At 42.5% G+C, this 22,571-nt stretch overlaps 1 protein-coding gene across 1 annotated transcript in view; it reads left to right on the top strand.

Moving 5' to 3' along the window:
- EBF2 (early B-cell factor 2) overlaps positions 1 to 22,571 on the top strand; it is a 220,191-nt gene that overhangs the window by 6,914 nt on the left and 190,706 nt on the right. The window contains exon 6 of the mRNA XM_005684022.3: positions 4,856 to 4,924. Within this exon, the coding sequence (XP_005684079.1) occupies positions 4,856 to 4,924 (69 nt within the window). The remainder of the gene's footprint in view (positions 1 to 4,855; positions 4,925 to 22,571) is intronic.

Below are 22,571 nucleotides of genomic sequence, written 5' to 3'. Positions count from 1 at the left end.
TAATTATGGGTAAATAAATGATCCATGGAATGGATATTGTGTCTGTATTTGTGTGTGTGTGTGTGTGGTGTGTGTGTGTGTGTGTGTGTGAGTGCTCGGAGATTAGCTGGAATGATAGATTTGGATCTATCTGAAAGGGAGGATCCCATTCAATCTGTCAGTCAGAGCTGGTTGACTCTGCAATCAGGAAAAAAAGTTCCCTCTCCCACGTTTTGAGTCAGTTATCAGAGTCAGTGATTAAGGAATGAGTCAGATGAGCCCCATTTCTCAATGGGTACTGCACATACAGAGTTTCATTTGCATGGTATTTGTGGCATACCTGCAAATTTTCCTGAATGCTTTTGTTCTGCCACCTTTGGTTAACAACAAAAACAAACAAAACAAAAACAAAAACTCATAAACCGATGTTTTGCTTTTGGGGGGGGCAACAAAATAAATCTCTTTTAGGTATAACTTTTCTCTCCCTTCCCCAGTTGTCTCCACTCCTCTCTTCCCTGCTTCAGTTCATTTTGCCAATTATTAGCAAGGAGAAATCTAGTTGTTATGTCGCTGCCAGCCACCCCTGTGCCCTCAATGCTCAGAGGGTTAAAAGATATTATAATTTGAACAGAAGTCGTCTCAAGGCCTACAGCTGGCTAATAACAGAGTTGTATTGAGCCGGAGCAAACCCCACAGCTGTGACTTTTCGCCACAAGGCGCAGGCTAGACGGGGCCCTAATCAGATGGGCCAGCCGGGCAGTGGGGCCAGTGTCTTTATCGGCCAGATGGTGTGAATTTAGACACTTTTGTTATGCAATCGCAGGGAGGAGTTGGGGAGAAGAAAACAAAACAAAAGCTACCATGCTGTGCGCTTATTTGAGTTTGAAATTAGAGACAGATTTTTGAAAGTTGAGGGTTGAATTTTAAAAACGATTTTGGAGGGGAAAGGGCACACTGGCTAGGAGTTTGGCTGCCTGGACACTCTATGCCCGAGACTGGCGCTTTTTCCCCTTTACTTATCCCCCATCTTGATCCCTTTCTGAAAAATGCAGGTAAGATTCAGCCTTGGGATAAAATTTTTCCTATTCCCCACCTCTCATCCTCAACTGGTTTGACTTTTTTTTTTCTCTTTTCCTCTCCAAAGATCCCACAAGGAGACAGGAAAGGTAGACGAGGCCTGTGAGCAAACTGAGAGTATTTCAGGTAAAAGGTTCTCCAAATAAGGACTAGAGTAAAATAAGCCAAACCATGCCGAGTGAGGAGCAGAGGAAGAGCTTTCATTTTCATTCATTAGGGGGAAAAAAGTACTTTAGAGCTTCCCCGTGGAATTTAGAGACACAGCCTTAACCTAGTGCAAGTTCAGTTTCCTCTTTGTTTCCCATCTTTTCTTATTTTTCAGTCTTGTTCAGATTAAAAAAAAATACTTTTGGACTGGCTGGTTAGAAAATATCCCTAAGAAACCTTTTAATGACAGTAACTGAACCTGAAGTTGGTCACACAGGCTTTGTGTCTACACCGAAAAGAAGGGAGATTTGAGCTGGTTATCTAAGTAATTCAGGGACCTGGTCCTTCATGTCAACGCCCCATGTCTCTGATCTCAGAGTGATTGTTTGGGGAATGTGAGTTCATGGAAGTCTTATATTCTCTACTTCCCTTTGCTTATGTTACTGTTGCTGGTTTGAGGACTGAATGTCATTTAAGAAACCAAATAAAGAATAACCAGGACATCTTGATGAGCCCTTTTCTTAAAAAAAAAAAAAAGAATTAGCTTTGGCTAACCCAGAGAAATTTGATGAAGTTCTCAGATGGGGTGAATACAGTCCACTCCTATAATTTTTTTACCTTCACTATTATAGTCCAACAGCTGAGTGCTTGTTACATCTTTTCTGAGTGTTAACATTAGAGATTATACTTAAATATGTTACTGCTGGAAAATGGAAGATTGGACCCTAAAGTTTCTCTGCATTTTTCTTGGAATATCATTTCCTTCCCTGAGTGGATTCCCCACATTGTATTTCGCTGGCACCAGGCTTACATTTTTATCTATTTTTCTTTTCCTCCAGAGAAAGTCCCCACGGAGAGCAGCTGAATTCAGCTGAGCAGTTTTGCAAACTTACTTGGCTTCCTCAGAATCACTCCTTCTCAAACTAAAATAGATTGGCACATTCTGAATGTGTTCTCTTGTAATTAGATTGTATTTAGACTCACACACAGATTCAGGTTGGGTTGACCTGCTGGTGATGTCACAGAGGAGTCTTGTTAGAAGGTTTTCAGATATCTAGCATGGATAGGATTTTTGAAATTGTCTTGCTAAGAAAAAAGGGTTTGTCTGGGCTGCAAAGGTATTATTCTGATGATGTAAGCAATAGAAATAATAGAGGTGGGAGACAGGAATTGGGAGGGAGGTGGGGAACAATGATGGGATGGGTAAGGAGTTGGGAAAAGAGACAATGGTTTTGGGAGGTGGGAGAGCAGCTGGCCAGCATTTTTATTGGTGTTAATCTTGGGATGGGCTTCCCTTGTGGCTCAGCTAGTAAAGAATCCGCCTGTAATGCAGGAGACCTGGGTTTGATCTCTGGGTTGGGAAGATCCCCTGGAGAAGGGAAAGGCTACTGGGTTGGAATTTTCAAAGTTAATACTTAATATAATTTCAAAGGCAAAATATTATTTCAGAAAGTTTCAGCGGCAAACACTAGCATCTAAGAAAGTTGAAACAAGCTTTCTTTTACTTCCTACTAATTTGATTAAATTTCTCCAAGCCTTTTCATTCCCATTGGGTGGAAGTTTTCTTAAGCATATCTCATGTATTTTTAACTTCTGGAGAATGGTAGAATTGTTCACTGAAGAATCCACACATCCCTACATATGACATATGAACTTGAAATTTCTTTTTAAAAGTATCTGTTTGTTTATTGATAGTTCTGTAGAGGATCAGAGAGTGCACTGTGGAGAAGCAGAAAGCAAATCTAAGACTGGGCTGGTGTTGGGCCTTTGGGTCTTTGCTACCACATGGCTTCATCCTTTTCTTTAATCTGTTGTCACTTTTGAATTGAAGGAATTTCATAGCCTCGTGGACTTCTTAAACCTAGAAGAGACTCTAGATAATCTAGTCCAACACTTTACTTTCATGTATCTGGAAGGCCAAGCCCAGAAGGGTTAAAGAAATTTGACTACATTCATGCAGCTGACTAATGACAAAGTTGGGTTCGATGTCAGAGCTCCAGTTCCCACTTAACCATCCTTCTATTGTGCTGCATCATCTTAAACCATAGAGAGGTTATCACAAGAAGGGCAACACTTACACAAATTTGGTTATTGCTGGTGTTTATGAGATGTATTCTCCAAGTGGTATGGATGATAGTGCTGCTTTTATAAGCCATGTCAAGACTATGTCCTTTACCACCTACTGTGATGATGGACCATGTGCTTGGATGAGCTGAGAGAGGTATTTAGAAGTCTGTGGTCCTCTGGAGTCTGTCATACAGAGTGAAGTCAGAAAGAGAAGAACAAATATCGTAGATTAATGGATACGTGGAATCCAGGGAAATGGTTCAGATGAGCCTATTTCTAAGGCATGAATAGAGACACAGACGTAGAGAATGGGGGGGAAGGGGAGGGTGGGATGGACTCGGAAAGTAGCATTGACGTATGCGAACTCCACGTGCAAAATTGATAGCTGGTGGGAAGCTGCCGTGCAGCGCAGGGAGCTCAGCTAGGCACTGTGTGAAGACCTAGAGGGATGTGATGGGGAAGTGGGATGGCAGGGAGGGCAAGAGGGAGGGGATATATGTACACCTATGACTGATTCACGTTGTTGTACAGCAGAAACTAACACAAGATTATAAAGTTACTATATTCCAATACAAATGATTTAAGAAAAGATTAAAAAAATTGAAGTCTGTGGTCCTGACAAGGAGCAGACAGGCAGTATGAGGATGTGGTTTTCCTGTGCTTCTGGCCACCCAGCCTCCCTTGCTCTTTTCATATTTGTTTAGGTCTTCCATGCCTTTAGGAGGGGAGTGTTTTGTTCTCTTTAGGTCCTACTGAGTCCTTCCCATCTCCATCTGTTGTATTTGCTTAGGGCCCCTTCTTTCTCTCTTCATCTCAGATGATCCCACAAGCATTTCTCCAGTGGTACCCAGTACTTTGCCAGATGGTAGAAAGGAAGTCTCGGGAGGCAGAATTTTCAGGATGGGACCTACCACATGCTAAGTCCCATTGCTGTTCCAGACCTGGTGAAAATGATGAGAGATATCTTTTTACAGTTCCCTGCTTAATTTTTTCCCCCACTTGACAATGCACACCATAGTTCTGGTAATCTTCCTTCACCTTTAGAAAATGATGGAAGTGAATGAAAAAATGGATGAATGAATTATTATAAAGTACAGTGAGTTCTGTGAAGAAAGTTGTTATGTAACTAAGGTTTATAATAATTCAGGCAGCTACTTGGGGTCTTTTTTATAAAAATACCTCTTCCTTCCCCTTTCCCTTATTCCTTCAAGTATTTATTAAGACACAAAGATCTAAAAACGTATATATAATAATAAAATCATTCAACATGGAGCTGGAGGTGACCTTCTAGATTTTAAAGTCCAAGTAGCCATCATTCAGGTTACAAATAAAGCTCTGGGGAAAGTTGTGATTTACTGAGAATTACCAGTTTATAAGTAATAGATGGAGAATTTGGATGAACAGTCTTGGGCTTCATGTTTAGTGTTTTTGAACATAGCCATACATTCATGCTCAAGCAGCTGATAGTTAAGCAGCTACCAAGAATGTACTCATTTTTGTGAATGTTCTTAACGTTGTATGCTCACCGTACTTTCTGGATTTTAACATGTTTCATTTACTCTTTTCATTCCTTCCCAACCTACAGTCGGTGTTGCGAAAAGAAAAGTTGTGGCAACCGAAATGAAACTCCTTCAGACCCTGTCATCATCGACAGGTAGGGGGAAAAAGTGATTTTTTTTGTTTTAAAAGCATTTCTGGTTTTTCTCTTTTAGAATCTCAGCTCTGAGTACCGATCACTGGGCTTTGCCATATGGTTGGTTACATGTTACCTTCAAGGCATGGAACTGGTCTGACATGTGTTTTCTTGTTTTGGTTGGCGTTTCTTGGAAGAAGCCAGAACCTTCCTTTTTGAACAGATGTCTCTATCTTTTCCAGGTGCTCTGACTTCAGCCTAATGGGAAAGGGTGGTGAAGAATGCCATCTCTCCCACCTGGCAGAAATAGGGTCTCATTCAGTTTTCTAGAGGAGGCAGTGCAGTTTCCTAGAAGAGGCAGTGTACCCGAAGTTACTCAGTCACTTCCTCATCACTCTCTGTGATTGCTGTTGGGCTTGAAGACTGTCAAATTAGATTACGGTTTGGGGATGATGACAAGCTTTCCGTTGCACAGGGGGAGGTTCCTTTCTACCACAGAGGGTTGCATTCCAGGTCCTATGTTATGTTCACAGTGGAAAAGATTCTTTGGGACAAGATGCTAATTCATTGAAATGTGATTTCAGCCTCCTCAGCTGTATGTTTTTGTGATTGGAACCAGAACTTACAAACCAGTGAAGAAATACCAAATTAACTTCCAGCAATCATGTAATTTTTAAGAAATCCCATATTCCCACCCCTAATTTTTTCTCTTTCGTTAAAAAACGGAAGAATTCCCTCTTGCTTCTTTCTTTGGGTTTTTGTGTTTCTAGACAGGTCCTGAAATGGATTGGAGCGGCCGCAGTCTCTAAAGTTGTTATTCCAATATTCCAACAAATTCTCAGTTGGGAGAATGGAACCTCTGGCATTCTTCCCAGAAAGCCAGCTTGCTTTCTTTGTGGAAAGTATAGCATAGCCCTAGGAATGAGGAGGCTGGAATTCTGATCCTATCCTAGCTTCTGACCTTGGACACAGCACTCAACATCTCTGCTCAGTGGTGTCACAGAGGGTATAGTGTTGGAGGGTATGGCTTGCTGTTGGATGTTGCAGAAGGTTGTTAAAATATACATGGCAGTTTTGCAATATTCCCTGAGATGCCTGGAGGAAGATGACAGTCAAGTAGGAAATGTTTGCTGGATGCATAGAGCACCTTCACCATCTTAGGAGGTTTAAGTGAGACCCATTTGAGGGAGTTCTTTGGAATTCCTTTAGTTTTTCTGAAAGCAAATAGCTTAAAATTGATGAGTTGTAGGAACTCTGTGGGACCAGCTGTCTTCCTCATTTGATCGGTGAAAAGGCTGAACTCAGGAATGGTGATGTGACTTGCCCACAGTTACACATCTGGTTGGAGTGAAGCTGGTGCTGGGACACAACTGTCCTCACTTCTGGCCTGTGATGCTCTTATTGCCACAACCCTTTCCTCCCAGCACTCTCTGTCCCAGTTTATACGATCACACGTAATATAATTTCCCAGGCTTCCCTGGTGGCTCAATGGTAAAGAACCCACCTGCTAATGCAGAAGGCACAGGTTTGATCCCTGGGTCGGGAAGATTCTCTGGAGAAGGAAATGGAAACCTATGCAACCTGCTTCAGTATTTTTGGGATCTTCATTAGAATCTTGTCTAATTGCTCTTGACTGTCTTCTGGGCTTCCCTTTGCCTTCTTCCCTTCATTTGTGGAAGGGAGAAGGTATGAAGGCAGAAATCCCATGGAGAGAGGAGCCTGGGGGGCTACAGTCCATAGAGTTGAATAAGAGTCAGACACGACTTAGTGACGAAATAACAACACAACATTTCCCAGCTTCCTAGTATACCCTGGGGTGCTCTGGAAGATATGAAACCTATGAGAGCGGTGTAGACGTGGATCCAGTCCTTTCCAGCATGTCCACTGAGTTCACTTATCTTTTTCTAGTCCTTTTTTAAAAACTAACTTTAGCTCCTCTTTCAGGAGGTATTCTAACCTCATGGTTGTGATATCTTTTCTTGTAATAAACACCCCATAAACCAGCTTTAGAAATGTTTGCAAACCCATAAATGTCTACCTGCACCTTACATCTCATAAGCACACATTCTAAAGACTCTGCATTTAGTAGCAGTCCTTTCTCTAAGAAACTCTGTATAGCCCGAATGTAGGGAGAAAGAAATACGCTATGTTTTCTTCCCATGTAATGCACACGTTAATGTACATAGGTTTTTGACATCTATGGAGAGAAAAAAATTTCAGGGTATGTGCCTTCATTGTTTGTGATAGAATGCTTTAAATTCTTCTGAGAAGGTGGAAATTGTATTTTAGCTGTGTCTTAAGGAGCTTTATGTGACGATGGCATTTATTTTTATTAGCTGGTGCACGATTAAACAGCCTGACGATGTCTCTGCGTCACTTGTAATATGTGTTACTTCTGAAATGTTGTGCCTCTGCATGTGGAAACATACATACCAAAGGGTGCTATAAACTGGCCAGGGATCAGGTGTTTTTTAAAGAACTCATCTTGTTATAAACAGATGCGTTTGTTTGGCTTCCTCATCAGAGGGCTTTTGTTTGAAGATACTGCTTGTTCCTCTATCGGAATCTTGTCTTTTTGTTCCTGACTGTCTTTGGGGCTTCCCTCTGCCTCCTTCCTTTCATTTGTGGAAGGGGAAGAGGATTGAAGGCAGGCTTCCCTTTGCCGGAGGTGGGATGGGTGGCTTGTGTTATTAAGCAGTACCTCTGGTCCCTGGGTTCAACACCTGCCACCTTAGAGATGTTTAGATAACCCAGGAACTAAGGGGTTGAGATAACCCAACAGGTGCTAAGTAGTCTATTTTGGATTTTCTCTGAGTAAATATAGAACTCTCTTCTTTGCCCTTGTTCCTATACACCGACTAATTATCTCCTCCTCCTTCTCACTCCATCTAACCAGATGCAGTTAATTTACACTATCTTTGAATTTCTCATGCAACAGCCATGTTCCACTCTGACTCCCGGGAAGCAGGTTTATTCCCTTGAAATTGTGCAAGTTGGTGGGGGGGAGGGGACCCTTCAAGACTGGTTCCCAAACTTTTTACCGCCAGGGACCCCTTTTATTTTTTCCTTTGCAGAACCAGGTTCTGCAAGATTTTGCCTGTCAAGCTGCAATGAACAAGTCATAATCCAGCTGCAGTTTAATTTTTATTACTTGAAGATGTACAACAGAATGGGAAGGAAAAATCTCATCCCGGAAATGCCCTTGATCTCGGGACTTTCCTGGCAGTTCAGTGGTTAAGACTCGGTGCTTCCACTGCAGGGGTTAGGGGTTTGATCCATGGCCAGAGACTAAGATCCGGCAAGTCTAGTGATACAGCCAAAAATAAAGAAATAATTTTTAAAAATGTCCTTAATCTCATCAATGGAGAAGGCGATGGCACCCCACTCCAGTACTCTTTCCTGGAAAATCCCATGGACAGAGGAGCCTGGTAGGCCATGGAATTGAGAAGAGTTGGACAGGACTGAGCGACTTCACTTTCACTTTTCACTTTCATACATTGGAGAAGGAAATGGCAACCCACTCCAATGTTCTTGCCTGGAGAATCCCAAGGATGGTGGGCTGCCATCTATGGGGTCATGCAGAGTCAGACACGACTGAAGCGACTTAGCAGCAGCAGCAGCAATCTCATCAATAGCCGATCAGAGTTTCTGATTGGGGTGAGAACTGCTAGTATCACCACGCTAACTTGATAGACTGCCAGCTCAAACATGAATCAACCTGACTTTTCACTTAGCCCCACACGACCACGTCCTGGGCAGACACCCCATTTCTAATAGGCTATTTGAAATACGACAGATAGCTTCCTCAACCTCATGGCCCTTTAACTGAAAATCGTTGGATTTTTACAGTGGGGCATCCCCATCAGAGACTGTGCTCTCCATTTCCTAAGACCTAACCCCATGCCGGAAATTTTTTTTCCCTGCCTATGTGACTGCCATCCTTTATCTCTCGAGAAACATAAATTTAATTCTTATTTTCAGTTGCCTTTGAAGCATGCTTTTTTGAATTCTTGGGCAGCCACACCCCTTTTCAAAAAGCCAGGCCAACACACAGCCCAGTAGGACTTGCTGCTAAATCACGGGTCCCCAGCAGAGCCTTCCTTCTGTGTAGAAACGTGCACAGCGTGGCAGTAGTGTTTATTCATTTTGCAAATAAAAATCTAAAGTTCCTATTGGAAAAAAAAAATCCTCAACAGAACAAAACAAAACAAAGTCAACAATGAAAACATATTCCCTACTGAGGTCTTCAGGGTACACCTTGTCCATAAAGATCTCTGTGTGGTAAATAAAAATACAAAGACTCAAATTGATTTACATTTTGGGGTTTCAGATAGTGGAGGTTGTTTAGCTGCTAAATCATGTTTGACTCTTGTGACCCCATGGACTGTAGCCCACCAGGCTCCTCTGTCCATGGAATTCTCCAGGCAAGAATACTGGAGTGGGTAGCCATTCCCTTTTCCAGAGGATCTTCCTGACCCATGGATCAAACCCTGATCTCCTGTGTTGTAGGCGGATTCTTTACTGTCTGAGCCATGGGGAAGCCCTTGGTGGTCCATGGAAAGAGGATTTTAGGGACATTCTCACTGACTTGGGAGAAGGATAAAGAGTGTTTATCGTTCTTGTTCTTGTAGCCTCATGAAAAGTCAGGTGAGAGGAGAGGACAAGGGTTCTTTTTGGGTATTTGTAGGCTGCCTCTGCCCATGATATTTTCTGTTATAAGGGCAGCTCCAACTATTTCTCACATGATAAATATCCCAATGTTTTGTCTTTGGATCTTGGTCTTCTATATTTATGAACTCTGCTTCTGCTTCCAGAAGGACCATTGTAAATTTTGATGGTTTTTGTTTATTTTATTTTTCAAGAAGCCAAGCAAACATCAGAATAACCTTCATTCAAAAGGTTTATGCAAAAGGATCTGGTATTTATTTGCTCATGAGTGGTTTTTCTGATATTATCTTCCTTTAAAATTTTTTAAAAAATTCTGGTAAAATATATATAACATAAAATTGACTATCTTAACTATTTAAAAATGTATAGTTTAGAGATATTAAGTGCATTCACCTGGCTGTGTAATCATCACCACCATACATTTACAGAATTCTTTTCATCTTCCCAGAAGGAAACTCTGTACTGATTAAATCCTGATTCTGCTTCTCCCCTCTCCCAGTTCCTGGCAACTGCCATGCTGCTTTCTACCTCTATGAATTTGACTCCCATAGGTACTTCATATAATATTTTATTTATCCTTTTCTGACTGGCTTATTTCACAGAATCATATCCTTAGGCTTCCTTCATGTTGTGACTTCTGTCAAAATTTCTTTCTTTTTAAAGACTGAGTAATATTCCATTGTATGGTGATACTACATTTTATTTATCTGTCAGTGGGCATATGGCTTGCTTCAACCTTTTGGCTCTTGTGAATAATATTGCCATGAACATGGTTGTACAAATATCTCTGTGAGTCTCTGTTTTTAATTCTTTTGGAAACATATCCAAAAGTTCAGCTGGTACATCATGTGGTAGTTTAAAGAACTGTCATGCCATGTCCATAGTGGTTACACCATTTTACATTCCCAGAGGCAGTGCACAAAGGTTTCCATTTCTGCCACATCCCCACATCACTTGTTATTTGCTTGTTTAGTTTTTTTTTGTGTTTTGATAGTTGCCATCCTAATGGCTATGAATTTCTTTTCTCTTCTCTTTCTAAGTGATCCTTTCTCCTGCTGCCATCTTGGTAGGCATCTTCATCCGCGGCTCTCCCTATGGTCCAGGCTTCTCGTTTGCCTTTTCCCTGCCAACTGGCACGTGCTCTTCCTGCTTCTCTATGCCTCATCAACTACCTCATTCACTCGAGAAGTGTCTGGATCCTCTTTCCTCTGGGCTGTATTTGTTATTCCTCTATCCATGTATCACTGAACTCTGCAAAGTATTGTTGGTAGAAAGGGAGCTCTCAGAGAGTACCTTTTGGAAGTAAAGCCCTTATTGACCCTCCATGCATGCTAGAGGGTGTTGCCTTAATTCTGAACACTGGAGTTTTTCTTTCAGTTAATTTATCAAATGAAACTCCATACTCATCTATTCTTGATTTGTGAAGTAGGTTCTACTTTTAACCTCACTGTCACTTTCAGCATAGAAACAGTACTTTAAAAAAATTATTAAAAAGTTAATAGTTGCTTTACAATGTTGTATTTGTTTCTATTGTTAGTTTTTACTTCCTGACAGGCTCCTCTGTCCATGGGATTCTACAGGCAAGAATACTGGAGTGGGTTGCCATTTCCTTCTCCAGGGGATCTTCCCAACCCAGGGATCGAACCCACGTCTCCTGCATTAGCAGGCAGATTATTTACTGCTGAGCCACCAGAGAAGCCCAGATCACTGGCCTCTGAAGTATCATTTAACTTTGAGACTGTACAAGTCACATTCAATGGTGTGACAGGTTTGATGGAATATCGGTCCTCAGAGAGACAGCGTGGTTTAGCAGGAATGGTCTAGGACTAGGATCAGAACACCTGCTCTGACCCCAGATCATTTAGTAACTTAGCTGTCTAATGTCACAGAGGTCATGAGCTGCCTCCCTAAGCCTCCGTTTCCCTATCTGTAAAATGAAGTGCTGTGGATTAATGGATGACTTTTACATTACCTTCCAGCTCTAAACTCTCTGCTTCTAGCCAAGGCCCAGATTTGGGCGTCAGACATGCTACTTCATCCTCCTTGCTCATCAGTAATTTACAGGAGCTCTTCACATGTGCCATCTCTGCACAGACTCCTCATCGCCAGGGTAGCGGAGCCCAGTGCTGTGAAGAGTCTACGAAATCGTGGCCCTCAGCTCTTTTTTTTAACAGTGAAAATTCCATTCCCTCCGAGAGGTTTAGATTTTCTCACTGAAAAACACAGATTATTTAACCAAAGTGAAACATCATTCTTTTATATTCTTCTTCCATTGTTTTCTAGTAAAATCTTTGCTTGTTTCTTGGCCTTTTTGGGGAGATGCTGGTAGGAGAAGGACTCCTTTACTTTCTGGTGTAGAAAAATGTCCCTTTGGGTTGAAACACTTCACTAGATGACCGCCTGAGCCAAGTGGTAAACAAGAAACAGAGTTTCCTTTGAGAAAGTCATTCTCCTCCTCCTGACTAAAGAGCTGAAAAGTTATGATATTCATTTCTGTAGTTGGGTTAGTGTTTTTTTTAATTAAAAATTTATTTTAAATTTACCTCCCCAAACTCTCCTCTCATCGAGGCTGCCACATAACGCTAAGCAGAGTTCCCTGTTCTGTACAATAGGACCAGGTTGATGATCTACTTTAAATATAGCAGTGTGTATGTGTCCATCCCAAACTCCCTATCCCTTCCCCCTGTCCTTCCCCACTAATACCCATGAGCTCATTCTTGAAGTCCATGAGTCTGTTTCTGCTTTGCAAGTAAATTCATTTGTATCATTTCTTTTTATATTCCACATATAAAGACTGTCGTACAGTGTTTCTCTTTCTCTGTCTGACTTACTTCACTCAGTATGACAATCTCCAAGTTCATCCATGTTGCTGCAAATGGCATTAGGTCATTCTTTTTAATGGCTGAGTACTGTTCCACTGTTTATCTGTGCCACACCCTTTTTTATTCATTCCTCTGGGTTTTTAAGAATTATACTAACTCCTCTTGACTGACCAGTCTTCCTAGACTTTAGCATTTGACACAAACCAGGCTAGGCATCTATACATGGATTCACTCTCTTGTTCATTCATTTACTGACTTTTTCCTGTAGTTCAGTTATTAAGCAAATATTTGTGAATCCCTGGCTCTAAGACACCATCAGGGAATACGAAAGGCATGATTCTACTCTCATGGAGCTGACAGTTTAAATAATCACGCAGAGAGAAATATATTTACGAACTGTAAAACTGCTCTAAACACTAGGTGAGTGGGTGTAAGAGAGGTTTCAGTTTTCCAGTCCCATCATTTATTTCTCCAAAAATCAATGTGGAATCAAGATATTTGTTCCATCACACAGGCTTGAATATGCCCCACTGTCTCCCTTTGCACACATCTGTCCTGCCGGGAGCCCCCACTCCCAACTTTCTGCCAAAATAAATCTGATCCCCTTTTTAAGACCTCGTTCAAATTGTACGTTTCCAAAGACATCAATTCTTGTAGTCAAAGTCTTTTCCCTTGATACGTGTCACATAACCTTGCTCTTGTTAGGATGTATGATATTGTTCTCTCTTTCCCGTGTGGGCTTGCCTTACATTTCCAACTATATTGTAATTCTTGGATGTCAGACATCATATGTCTCTTAAGCCTTGACTCTCATATCATTAGCTCTGTGATAGTGTTAATAGTATTACCTCTCCCGTTGAGTTGTTTGTTGTGTTAAATCATGAATGTGTGTATGGTGCCCATATAGTGCATGATGGAAGAGAATCTTTTAGAAAAAGTCAAAACAGTTGTTAGCCTTGGTCTTTCAGTGTCTAACCAGTGGTTCGGATACTACAGACATTCAGATATTCGTGGGCAGATTAATCTCTGACTGCCGGACATCAGAGAGTTGAATGACTGAGTCTTTTGCCAGCTTCTGTAGGGCCTTTCTTGTAAGCACTTGTATTTGACAATCACTTAGCAATCTCCCCCTTCAATGACCGAGTGGTACAAAACAATGCCAAGAACAGATCACTCAGGTTGTAAGGCAGAATGAATCATTCAGTAAATATTTATCGAGGGCCTGTCATGCCATGGACTTTGCAGGGTGCTCTTAGGGAATACTAAGATTGAATAGACACACAGCTTTACTGTCAGGAGCTCACAGTTCAGAATGAAAAATAAAAGATGTGCAGAAATAACCATGATGCGATGTGAGATGTGAAAAGTGCCACGGAAGAGGGAGAGATAAAACTCTAGAAGATCTGAAGTGGGAAAATGCGTTTCATCTAGGCAGTGGTAGAGGGGTTGAGAGCTGTAACTTGGACATATGCGGTTGAGGTCAAAAGGCATTCCAGGAGAAGGAAAATACGTAGGAAAAGGCATGTGGAAAGGAAAGAATTTCTTAAATCTGCTTATAGTTTTAGAGATGCATAGATATGAGTAGAAGGGGATAGGAGGGGCAGTTGGAAAGATTATTTGGGTCCAGATCGCCGAAGGCCTTACATGCCTTTACACAAGTACGTTGACATTGTTGTGTTGGTGGTGGGAGGATAGCAGAGGATTCCGACTGGGGCAGTGTCATGGTCAGGTGGGCGTTTTGGAGAACTTAGAGGATTCACTGAGAGTGCAAGGAGAGTGAATATAGAAGAAACCGTGAGAAAGCTGCTAACAGTAGTTCACAAATGCGTTTCTTCTTGCGGCTCTTTGGGAATTTATATGTTTACCTGCCAACGCCTGGGCATTGTTTCCATCACCCTCACTCAGGGATGGAGGTCCTGGGACTCCAAGTTCAATGCTCTAGGCCTGGGATGAGGAACTAGCCAAGTTGAAAGAGCATGGATGTTTTCAGTCCCAGGGATAAAGATGTGTTTGCCTTTTTGCTCCCCAAAAGATTTCCATCAGGAATTGGGAAGATGGGCACAAGCTTCAAATTTTGTGAAATAAAACATCCCAGTTTCTGCTTTGTTTCTTTCGACTTCTTCTGGGCATGTATTCTTTCTTCCACCTGCAGCAGCTGTTGGGAGTCAGTTTTTCCCTACCAGATACCAGGCACGGAGGCAAAAGGCCCATTTTTCTCACCTCTCTACAACCCGCTTCCCCTCCCCCAGTACACCCACCACTGCAAAGCTTTTGCTGATGTTGCCACTTGTCCCCATGAGTACACGTCCTTTGTTCATTGGGAAGCTCAGATCCTTTGCAAAGAACTGCTGTTGTACCATCTGGCAATCTGTGAATTTTTTAGTAGTCTGGATGCTTGTAAGAAAACAGAATTTCGGAAGGCCAGACTTGAACCATTTATAAGTAACGCAGAGGCCCAGCTGGGTGTATGGGGTTATTTAGAACAGATAGTGATATATTTCAGCTTCCAGCTTCTTCTTCAGAAAATCATGTGATGTGATTAAATAGCAGATTTGGCAGGGAGGAGGTGAGTCCAGGGATGGAAAAATAGTACTCTGAAATTGTGCTATGTTGGAAATAAGAAATAGACGTTTGTTTGTAAGAGAGGTATCTTTTCCCAAAGTTGTCTGGCTGGCTTTGAGGAGAACAAAAGACCCAGAACTTAGGGAAGATGGAGAGGACTACACGTTCACTCAGAGAGAACTTTCTAGAACTTCTAGTTATTTGCTTTCTCTTCAAGCAAACAGGTTTGGGTAAGTTTTTCTGGGTCTCTTTTTTGACCCAGCCAAGGGGTTACCAGACCCAGTGTCTGGAAAATAGGACACATATCCCAAGGAGATGAAAAGGTTATTGTCCACAGATGATTTTAAGATTTAAATCTTGTATGTGCGTGCTAGTCTGACCATTTGCAACCCCATGGACCTGCCAGACTTCTCTGTCTGTGGGATTTCCCAGGTAAGAATACTGGAGTAGGTTGCCATTTCCTTCTCCAGGGATCTTCCTAACCCAGGGATCAAACCCAAGTCTCCTGCATTGCAGGAGGTTGTTTACCTGTTGCAGGAGGTGGTTGTAAGCCACCAGGGAAACCCTTTCAGATTTAGGGTTCTATTTACTAGGGCTTGACTAGATTCTTTGTTGATTGAAATCTTGTAAGACTTTTTCTTTGTGGCTCTGTTCTGTGCAGTAACCTAGAGTTGCTCTGGAGGAGCCATTTGATCTAAAAGGAAAGTGGTTGAGTGAAAGATGCCCAAAACACATTAGGCAGCCTAGACTCAAGTCTATAGGGAGTCAGCCTCTTATCAGTCTGGACCAGGTAATTAAAGGAGTGATTGTTCTCCAGAAAGTTTCTCCTCTAAATTTAACTTGTCCTAGCCCCTCAAGACCACCAAGGAACCAGAGCTAGTAAGAAACATGGCAGCTGCTTCCATCTAAGAGGAGCTTTCGAGAAGGAAGTAAGGGAGAAATTCCTACTCTCACTGAAATCATGGCAGGAATGGAAGAATTTGGAGGGATGGAACCATTGGATTCAGGCCAGGACTGTGGGGTTAACACCTCCTTTTTTTTTTTTCCCCTATGCTGTACAGCATGTGAGCAGCTTCCCTGGTGGCTTAGATGGTAAAGAATCTGCCTGCCATGTGGGAGACTCAGATTCGATCCCTGGGTTGGGAAGATCCCCTGGAGAAGGGCATGGCTACCCACTCCAGTATTCTTGCCTGGAGAATCCCGTGGACAGAAGAGCCTGGCAGTCTACAGTCCATGGGGTGGCAAAGACTCAGACAGGACTGAGCGACTCTCACTGTTACTGTTCACTACATGGGATCTTAGTTCCCTGACCAGGGATCAAAACTTCTCCCCCTGTGTAGAAAGCACAGAATCTTAACCACTGGACCACCAGGGAAGTCCCAACACCTCCATTTTTTAAGGCCCATGAGATGCTGGGACATTTTAAAAAGAGAACTCACAAAATGACAGGACGCTTAGGGTCACTGTTCCACTGAATGCTGTTATGCACACATAACCTGCAGTAAAGCCCTTGAGATGGGTCTCTATGGAGACCAAGGATGAGCCTTTTTCTTTTTTTTTGGCTTTGGGTCCAATTTGTACAGGTTATTTTCATGATTGATTTAAAGGTATGCACATGACTCATTATAGCTACATTAGGAAGATCTCCTGGAGAAGAGAATGGCTACCCACTTCAGTATTCTTGCCTGGAGAATCCCGTGAACAGAGGAGCCTGGTGGGCTATAGTCTGTGGGGTCACAAAGAGTCAGACAGAACTGAGCAACTAACACTTTCACTGGCTGTCATCCCACGTTTTGGATGAGAAAACCCAATTGAAGAGCAACTGTTCCAGGGGCCGTCTAACAAGCAGGTCAGAGACTCAGCTGGGCTTAGAGACAAGATCTCTAGCTCCCAAGACAAAGCAGGGATGGTGTGTGAAAGCTGAGGGAGGGAAAAGAAGAAGCTGTGGTGTTCAGGTTGATAAATTTCTGCTGTACTGCAAAACTTCTCACCTGCCCGAGCTTTGAAGGACTCATCACCTTCTAAACCAGAGTCCAGATTGATGGCATTAAAAAATAATATATATAAACTGCACAAAACATATATTTTTTAACTTTCATTTTTGTTTATTTAAAAAAATATTTTTGGGGGGCCATGCTGAGAGACACATGGGAATCTTAGTTCCCTGACCAGGGATCGAACTAAAGCTCCCTGCATTGGAAGCACATAGTCTCAACCGCTGGGACCACCAGGGAAGCCCAGACTGCTGGCATTTTACTTGACTATAGTTAGTTTGTCTGTAGCCAGTTTCTTCTGTGCAAAAAGGCTTTTTCTTATTGCAGAAGAGGTAAGGTTGTATGTAGGACATAGATTTATGACCTGTGGATGGAGTGCTTAAAGTGACTGTTATTCCTGCCATATGACAACTGTGCTATAATCTCAGATTTGGGTTTTCTACTCCTCTGCATTCAGGCATTCACCCATTCACTCATTTCTCCCTCTTATTGTAGCTGGAGTTGCCAGATTTAGCACATAAAACTGTAAGATGCCCAGTTAAATTTAAATATCAGATAAACACGAATGATTTTTTTTTTAGTATAAATGTGTGTGTTAGTTGTTCAGTTGTGTCCGACTCTTTGCAACCCCATGGACTGTAGCACACCAGGCTCCTCTGTCCATCAAATTCTCCAGGCAAGAATACTGGAGTGGGTTGCCATTTCCTTCTCCGGGGGATCTTCCCCACCCCCCAGGGATCAAACCTGGGTCACCTGCATTGCAGGCAGATTCTTTACTGTCTGAGCCACCAGAGAAGCCCTTTGTATAAATACACCCCAGTTAAATTTGAATTTCAGATAAACAACAAATACATTTGTAGTACGAGTCTTTCCCATGCAGTATGCTTTATGAAGTGAAGTGTTAGTCACTCAGTTGTATCCCACTCTTTGTGACCCTATGGTCTATAGCCTGCCAGGTTTCTCAGTCTATGGGATTTTCCAGGCAGAATACTGGAGTGGGTTGCCATGCCCTTCTCTAGGGAATTAAACCCGGGTCTCCTGCATTACGGGCAGATTCTTTACTGTTTGAGCCACCAGGGAAGCCTGAAAAAGTATTCATTGTTTGGCTGAAATTCAGAATCAACTGGCATCCTGTATTTTATCTGGCAACCCTACCTGAATCCCAGTTTCTTTCTTTTTTTTTTTAATTAAAAAAAATTGAAGTATAATCGCTTTGCAATGTTATGTTAGTTTCTTCATTGTTATGAAGTGAAATCATATACACACACACACACACACACACACAAATATCCCAGGTGGCACAGCAGTAAAGAATTCACCTGCCAATGCAGGAGATTCAGGAAGACATGGGTTTGATCCCTGGGTAGGGAAGATCCTCTGTAGTAGGAAATGGAAACCCACTCCAGTATTCTTGCCTGGAAAATTGCACAGGCAGAGTAGCCTGGCAGGCTACAGTACATGGTGTCACAAAGAGTCAGACAATACTGAGCACACCCCCACCCCATCCTCTCTGTCTTGGACCTTCCTCCCACCACCCCACCAATCCCAACCCTCTGGGTCACTACAGAGCACCGAGCTGAGATCCCTGTGCTTTGCAGCAGCTCCCCACTAGCTATCTATTTTACACAGGGTAGTGTCCATATGTCAGTGCTACTGTCTCAATTCATCCCTTGCTCCTTCCCCCCCGCCCGTGTGCACAAGTCCATTCTCTATGTCTGCATCTCGATTCTTGTCCTGCAAATAGTTTCATCTGTACCATTTTTCTAGACTCCACATATATGCATTAATCTAAGATATTTGTTTTTCTCTTTCTGACTCACTTCACTCTATCTGAATCCCAGTTTGTCATCTGAAAAAGAGGGAAGTCAGGGCTGCCTTACATCCTGGGGTAATAGGGGAGAGATGCCTGAAGGAGCTCTGAGCGCTGACTGGTCCCAGAGCCCATCAGCACGTGTGCAGTCCTTCCTTGTCGTACTTTTTCTGTCTTCTTGTGGGGTTCATCATCTTTCTCCTCATGTCCATGTGGAAGTTGATTCACGCTTAGGCTGAAAGGTGAGCAGGAAACTTTGGTGGCATTACCGAGTCAATGGACAAGAGTTTGAGCAAACTCGAGCAGACAGTGAAGGACAGGGAAGCCTGGTGTGCTGCAGTCCATGGGGTCACAGAGTCGGACACCACCGAGAGACTGAACAACAGTCGGCATTTGGGGGGGCTCATCTTTACCGGTTTCTACACCCATTGTGTGCCCTTCCCCCGCGCCATCCTGTCTCTTCTTTCTCTTTTGTCACCTCTCGGGGCCTTGGGCTCCGGCTCTGTCTAGACCCTGTTTTATGGACTTGTCGCCTCCTAGGCATTGCTTTTACTCCGAGTCCACTGTCCGCCTCCTGTTCACTCCCTGCCTTTCCTGAGAGTCTTTGTTTGGGCTTCCCCGAGTCTCTGACTCCAGTGCTTCACACATGTGGGATTATTTAGGCTCAAGTGATAAATTGCATGAAGTTAAAGGTAAAGGGGAAGCTCCTCTCTCCCCACTTGGTCTTGGCTGACGTTTGAACAAGAGCCAGACTTTCCTTCGAGTGAGCGTGAGCAGTCCACTTGGTGCTTGCTCAAGTCAGTTGAGAGTGGCGTATGAATTTTATCACCCAGATGTTGAATCACAAGATGAAGGATAACAGCATGTAGACATCTGAGTAATTTAGTGAACTTCAGAAAAAAAGAAAAACGAGCAAACTACACTTCGTTGTTCAGTGGAAGCTAATACAACATTGTAAAGCAATAACATTCCAATTTAAAAAAAAATCTAGCTTCAGAAATTTGATGTCATGTCGAGCCAGCCTGTGTAAAAAAGGGGGCAGCAGATTTAAAAATTCCCCTTCTGCTTCTCTCATGCCCCATCGTTGTCCTCATCATTTTCCTTCCTGCCTTCACCTTTAGGGTCTCCCTACTTTCCTTCCCACTGCCTTGCACCTTTCTTTTTCCTTTTTTTTTTTTTTTTTTTGCTGAGCCTTGAAGCTTGTAGGATCTTATTTCCCTAATCAAGGATTGAACCCAAGCCCTCAGCAGTGAAAGTTCAGAGTCCTAATATCCAGATCACCAGGGAAGTCCCTGCCTTGTGCTTCTAGTGATGAATCTGACCTTGAACAATGCAGGTGGTCAGAGCCATTGCCATGAGTCGCTTGCCCCTAAAGCCTTACCCCCTGGTCCTTCCTTTCACCTTTTCCCTCCCTGATGAGGAGTGAGATGCTGGTTTCACTGTAGGTGTTCCGTTTACAACTGCAGCTTGGCGGTTTTCACTTCAAGTGGAGTCCGTTGAGCTTGTAAATTGTATTGGATCAGTGAGCCTGTAATGAGACCTCCAAACCCAAACAGTGCAAGTCTGCTGGGATTTTATTGTTCATAAAGTTCCTCCCCTGGGGAGGCATAGAGTCATTAGGTGTGCACTGTGTTTAATATTTGGTCATGAAAGGAAGCAATAATTTTCTATTTTTACGGTGGCTTCTGAGTTTTTAAAGCAATTGTCTAATTCCCGTCACCGAGACTGGAAGCAAATGAAGCAGGCATTAACATGAGCCTCTCCTGTGTATGGTTTGGGTTGGGACATCTTGTTTAGCATCTTTCTCCTCCCTGTTCCTGACCTTGCCTCCCTTTGATGGCGGGGACCTACCTGCACATGAGTGTGCTTTTGGTGGAGGTCCCTGAACTCTTCGTTGTCAGGTAGAAACAGTCCTTAGCTAAAGGGGACAAGGAGCTGTGGGTTCCTCTTTGAGAAGCCCTCTCACTGTCCTTTAAAACACTCCCCTCTGTAGATGAGAAAAGTGCTTGACATTTTTCAAAACTGACTTGTCCCTGAAAACTTTTGCATCCTTTTTTTTTTTTTTTTTTTGCTTTTTAAAACTTTGTTTCAGTGTAACTATGCTTACAGAAATACACTCATATGGGTTAATAGAATGCAATTTAATTTATCCTACACAATTGGGACCAAAACCCTGGTACATGGTTTGCTTCAAAAAAGAAAAAAAAGGATTTGCAAACTGGTTTCTCATCTATCTCCTCCTTTCTTAACCCCTGATTGGGTAGATGGTTTTGAGTGTCACACCTCTTCTGAGAATTTCCAACCTAATCCAGCACCAATGAAGCCCCAAGTTGAGGTATAAGAACTCTTTGCTTCGTGAGGAGGGAGATGGTGTAGCTTAGAAACTTCTGGAACAAACCTCAGGCTTTGCAGTAAACCTAAGTACTGGCAGATTAGAGCTAATAGAGTGATCTGCTAAGTTTGCACAGGTTTTTTTTTTTTCTCTTTTTTTAATTATGAAAATATGATAGCACATTTATAGGAGACTTGGAAAATATAGAACAAAGTTACATATAGTTCCACTATATATTACAATTATATTTTTAAGTAGATAAATTAAGAACTTGTAGTTGGAGCTTCAATATCAAACTCTCAAAAATTAGTAGAATGAATAGACAGGAAAGTAGAAGGATAGAGTAGATCTGAAAAGCACCGTGAACCAATTCAACATAATTAAGATTTATACAATTCTCTCACAGCGGTGGGATACAAATTCTATTCAAGTTCCCGTAGACTAGAAACTGGGAGACACTGGAACATACCCAGGGACATAAAACAAGCGAGTTTGCACGAGTTTTATCAGTCGGGGCAGGCCAACGTGTAATGCTGGAATACTAGGTGGGAATTTCCAAGTGCATGTGCTCAGCTGCTCCCTACCCGCATCTACAGGGGCCATCACTCGTCAATTACCCTGGAGGTCATGGGGCCAATGGTCCGCTGACTTCCGGATGCTAACCTTTCTGATAGCAGGATTTATGGGTCCATGGAACTGGGTTTCTGTGATGTCATTCTGAGGATAAGGAAGAAGGAGCAGAAGGCAAGTTGTTTTTGAGACCCATTCCATTTGTAGAATCTCTTTAGCAGTTTTTTTCTCTAGTAGGAAACTAAAAATGAGGCGTCAGTGACATACTTCTTTGGGAGGTCACAGCCTAGCATTTTTTTCAAGTTTTACAGAGCTTAGTGGGGACCGGCTGGGCAAGATTGTGTCAGGAAAAAAAATTGTCATGTTGGACCCAACCTGCAAAAACTATGGAACTCACTCTCAGCTGTTACTCAGATGGGGTGACCTTGAGAAGAACTTCCTGAAAGCTCCCTGGCATCTGAAACCTAAACTTGTTGCACATTAGAGAATTCCAGGGAAGGTTAGCAAACCTTGGCCTAAAGGCAGAAAAAGCCGGACCCAGGGTGGTAAATGAAACAATCTCCTTTCCAAACTGAAAATTACATGTCCTTCTCTGAAATATGCCTGCAAATGGGGAATATGCCTTATACCTGCCTAGGATTTTGGAGTTCTGTTCCCCCACTTTTTTTTTTTTTTTTTACCATGGGCCCCACTGATAATCCAGAATCCTGTGAATCTGTAATACTACTGGGGCTTATTGTCTACATTTTAAATGGGAGGAAATGCTAAATTGAGGTTGAGGGCAGCGAAAATGAAGATCTAATGTTTATTACCCCAAGTTCATGCATCTTTTTCACCTCCAAACACATGGGAAGTGCCACCCATGGCACAGTCTATCTTTTCTTTTTTAATTTTAATTTTTAATTAATTA

Source organism: Capra hircus, chromosome 8, assembly GCF_001704415.2.
Source record: "Capra hircus breed San Clemente chromosome 8, ASM170441v1, whole genome shotgun sequence".
In the NCBI taxonomy this organism is placed as follows: domain Eukaryota; kingdom Metazoa; phylum Chordata; class Mammalia; order Artiodactyla; family Bovidae; genus Capra; species Capra hircus.
This window is presented reverse-complemented; position numbering and strand designations above follow the sequence as displayed.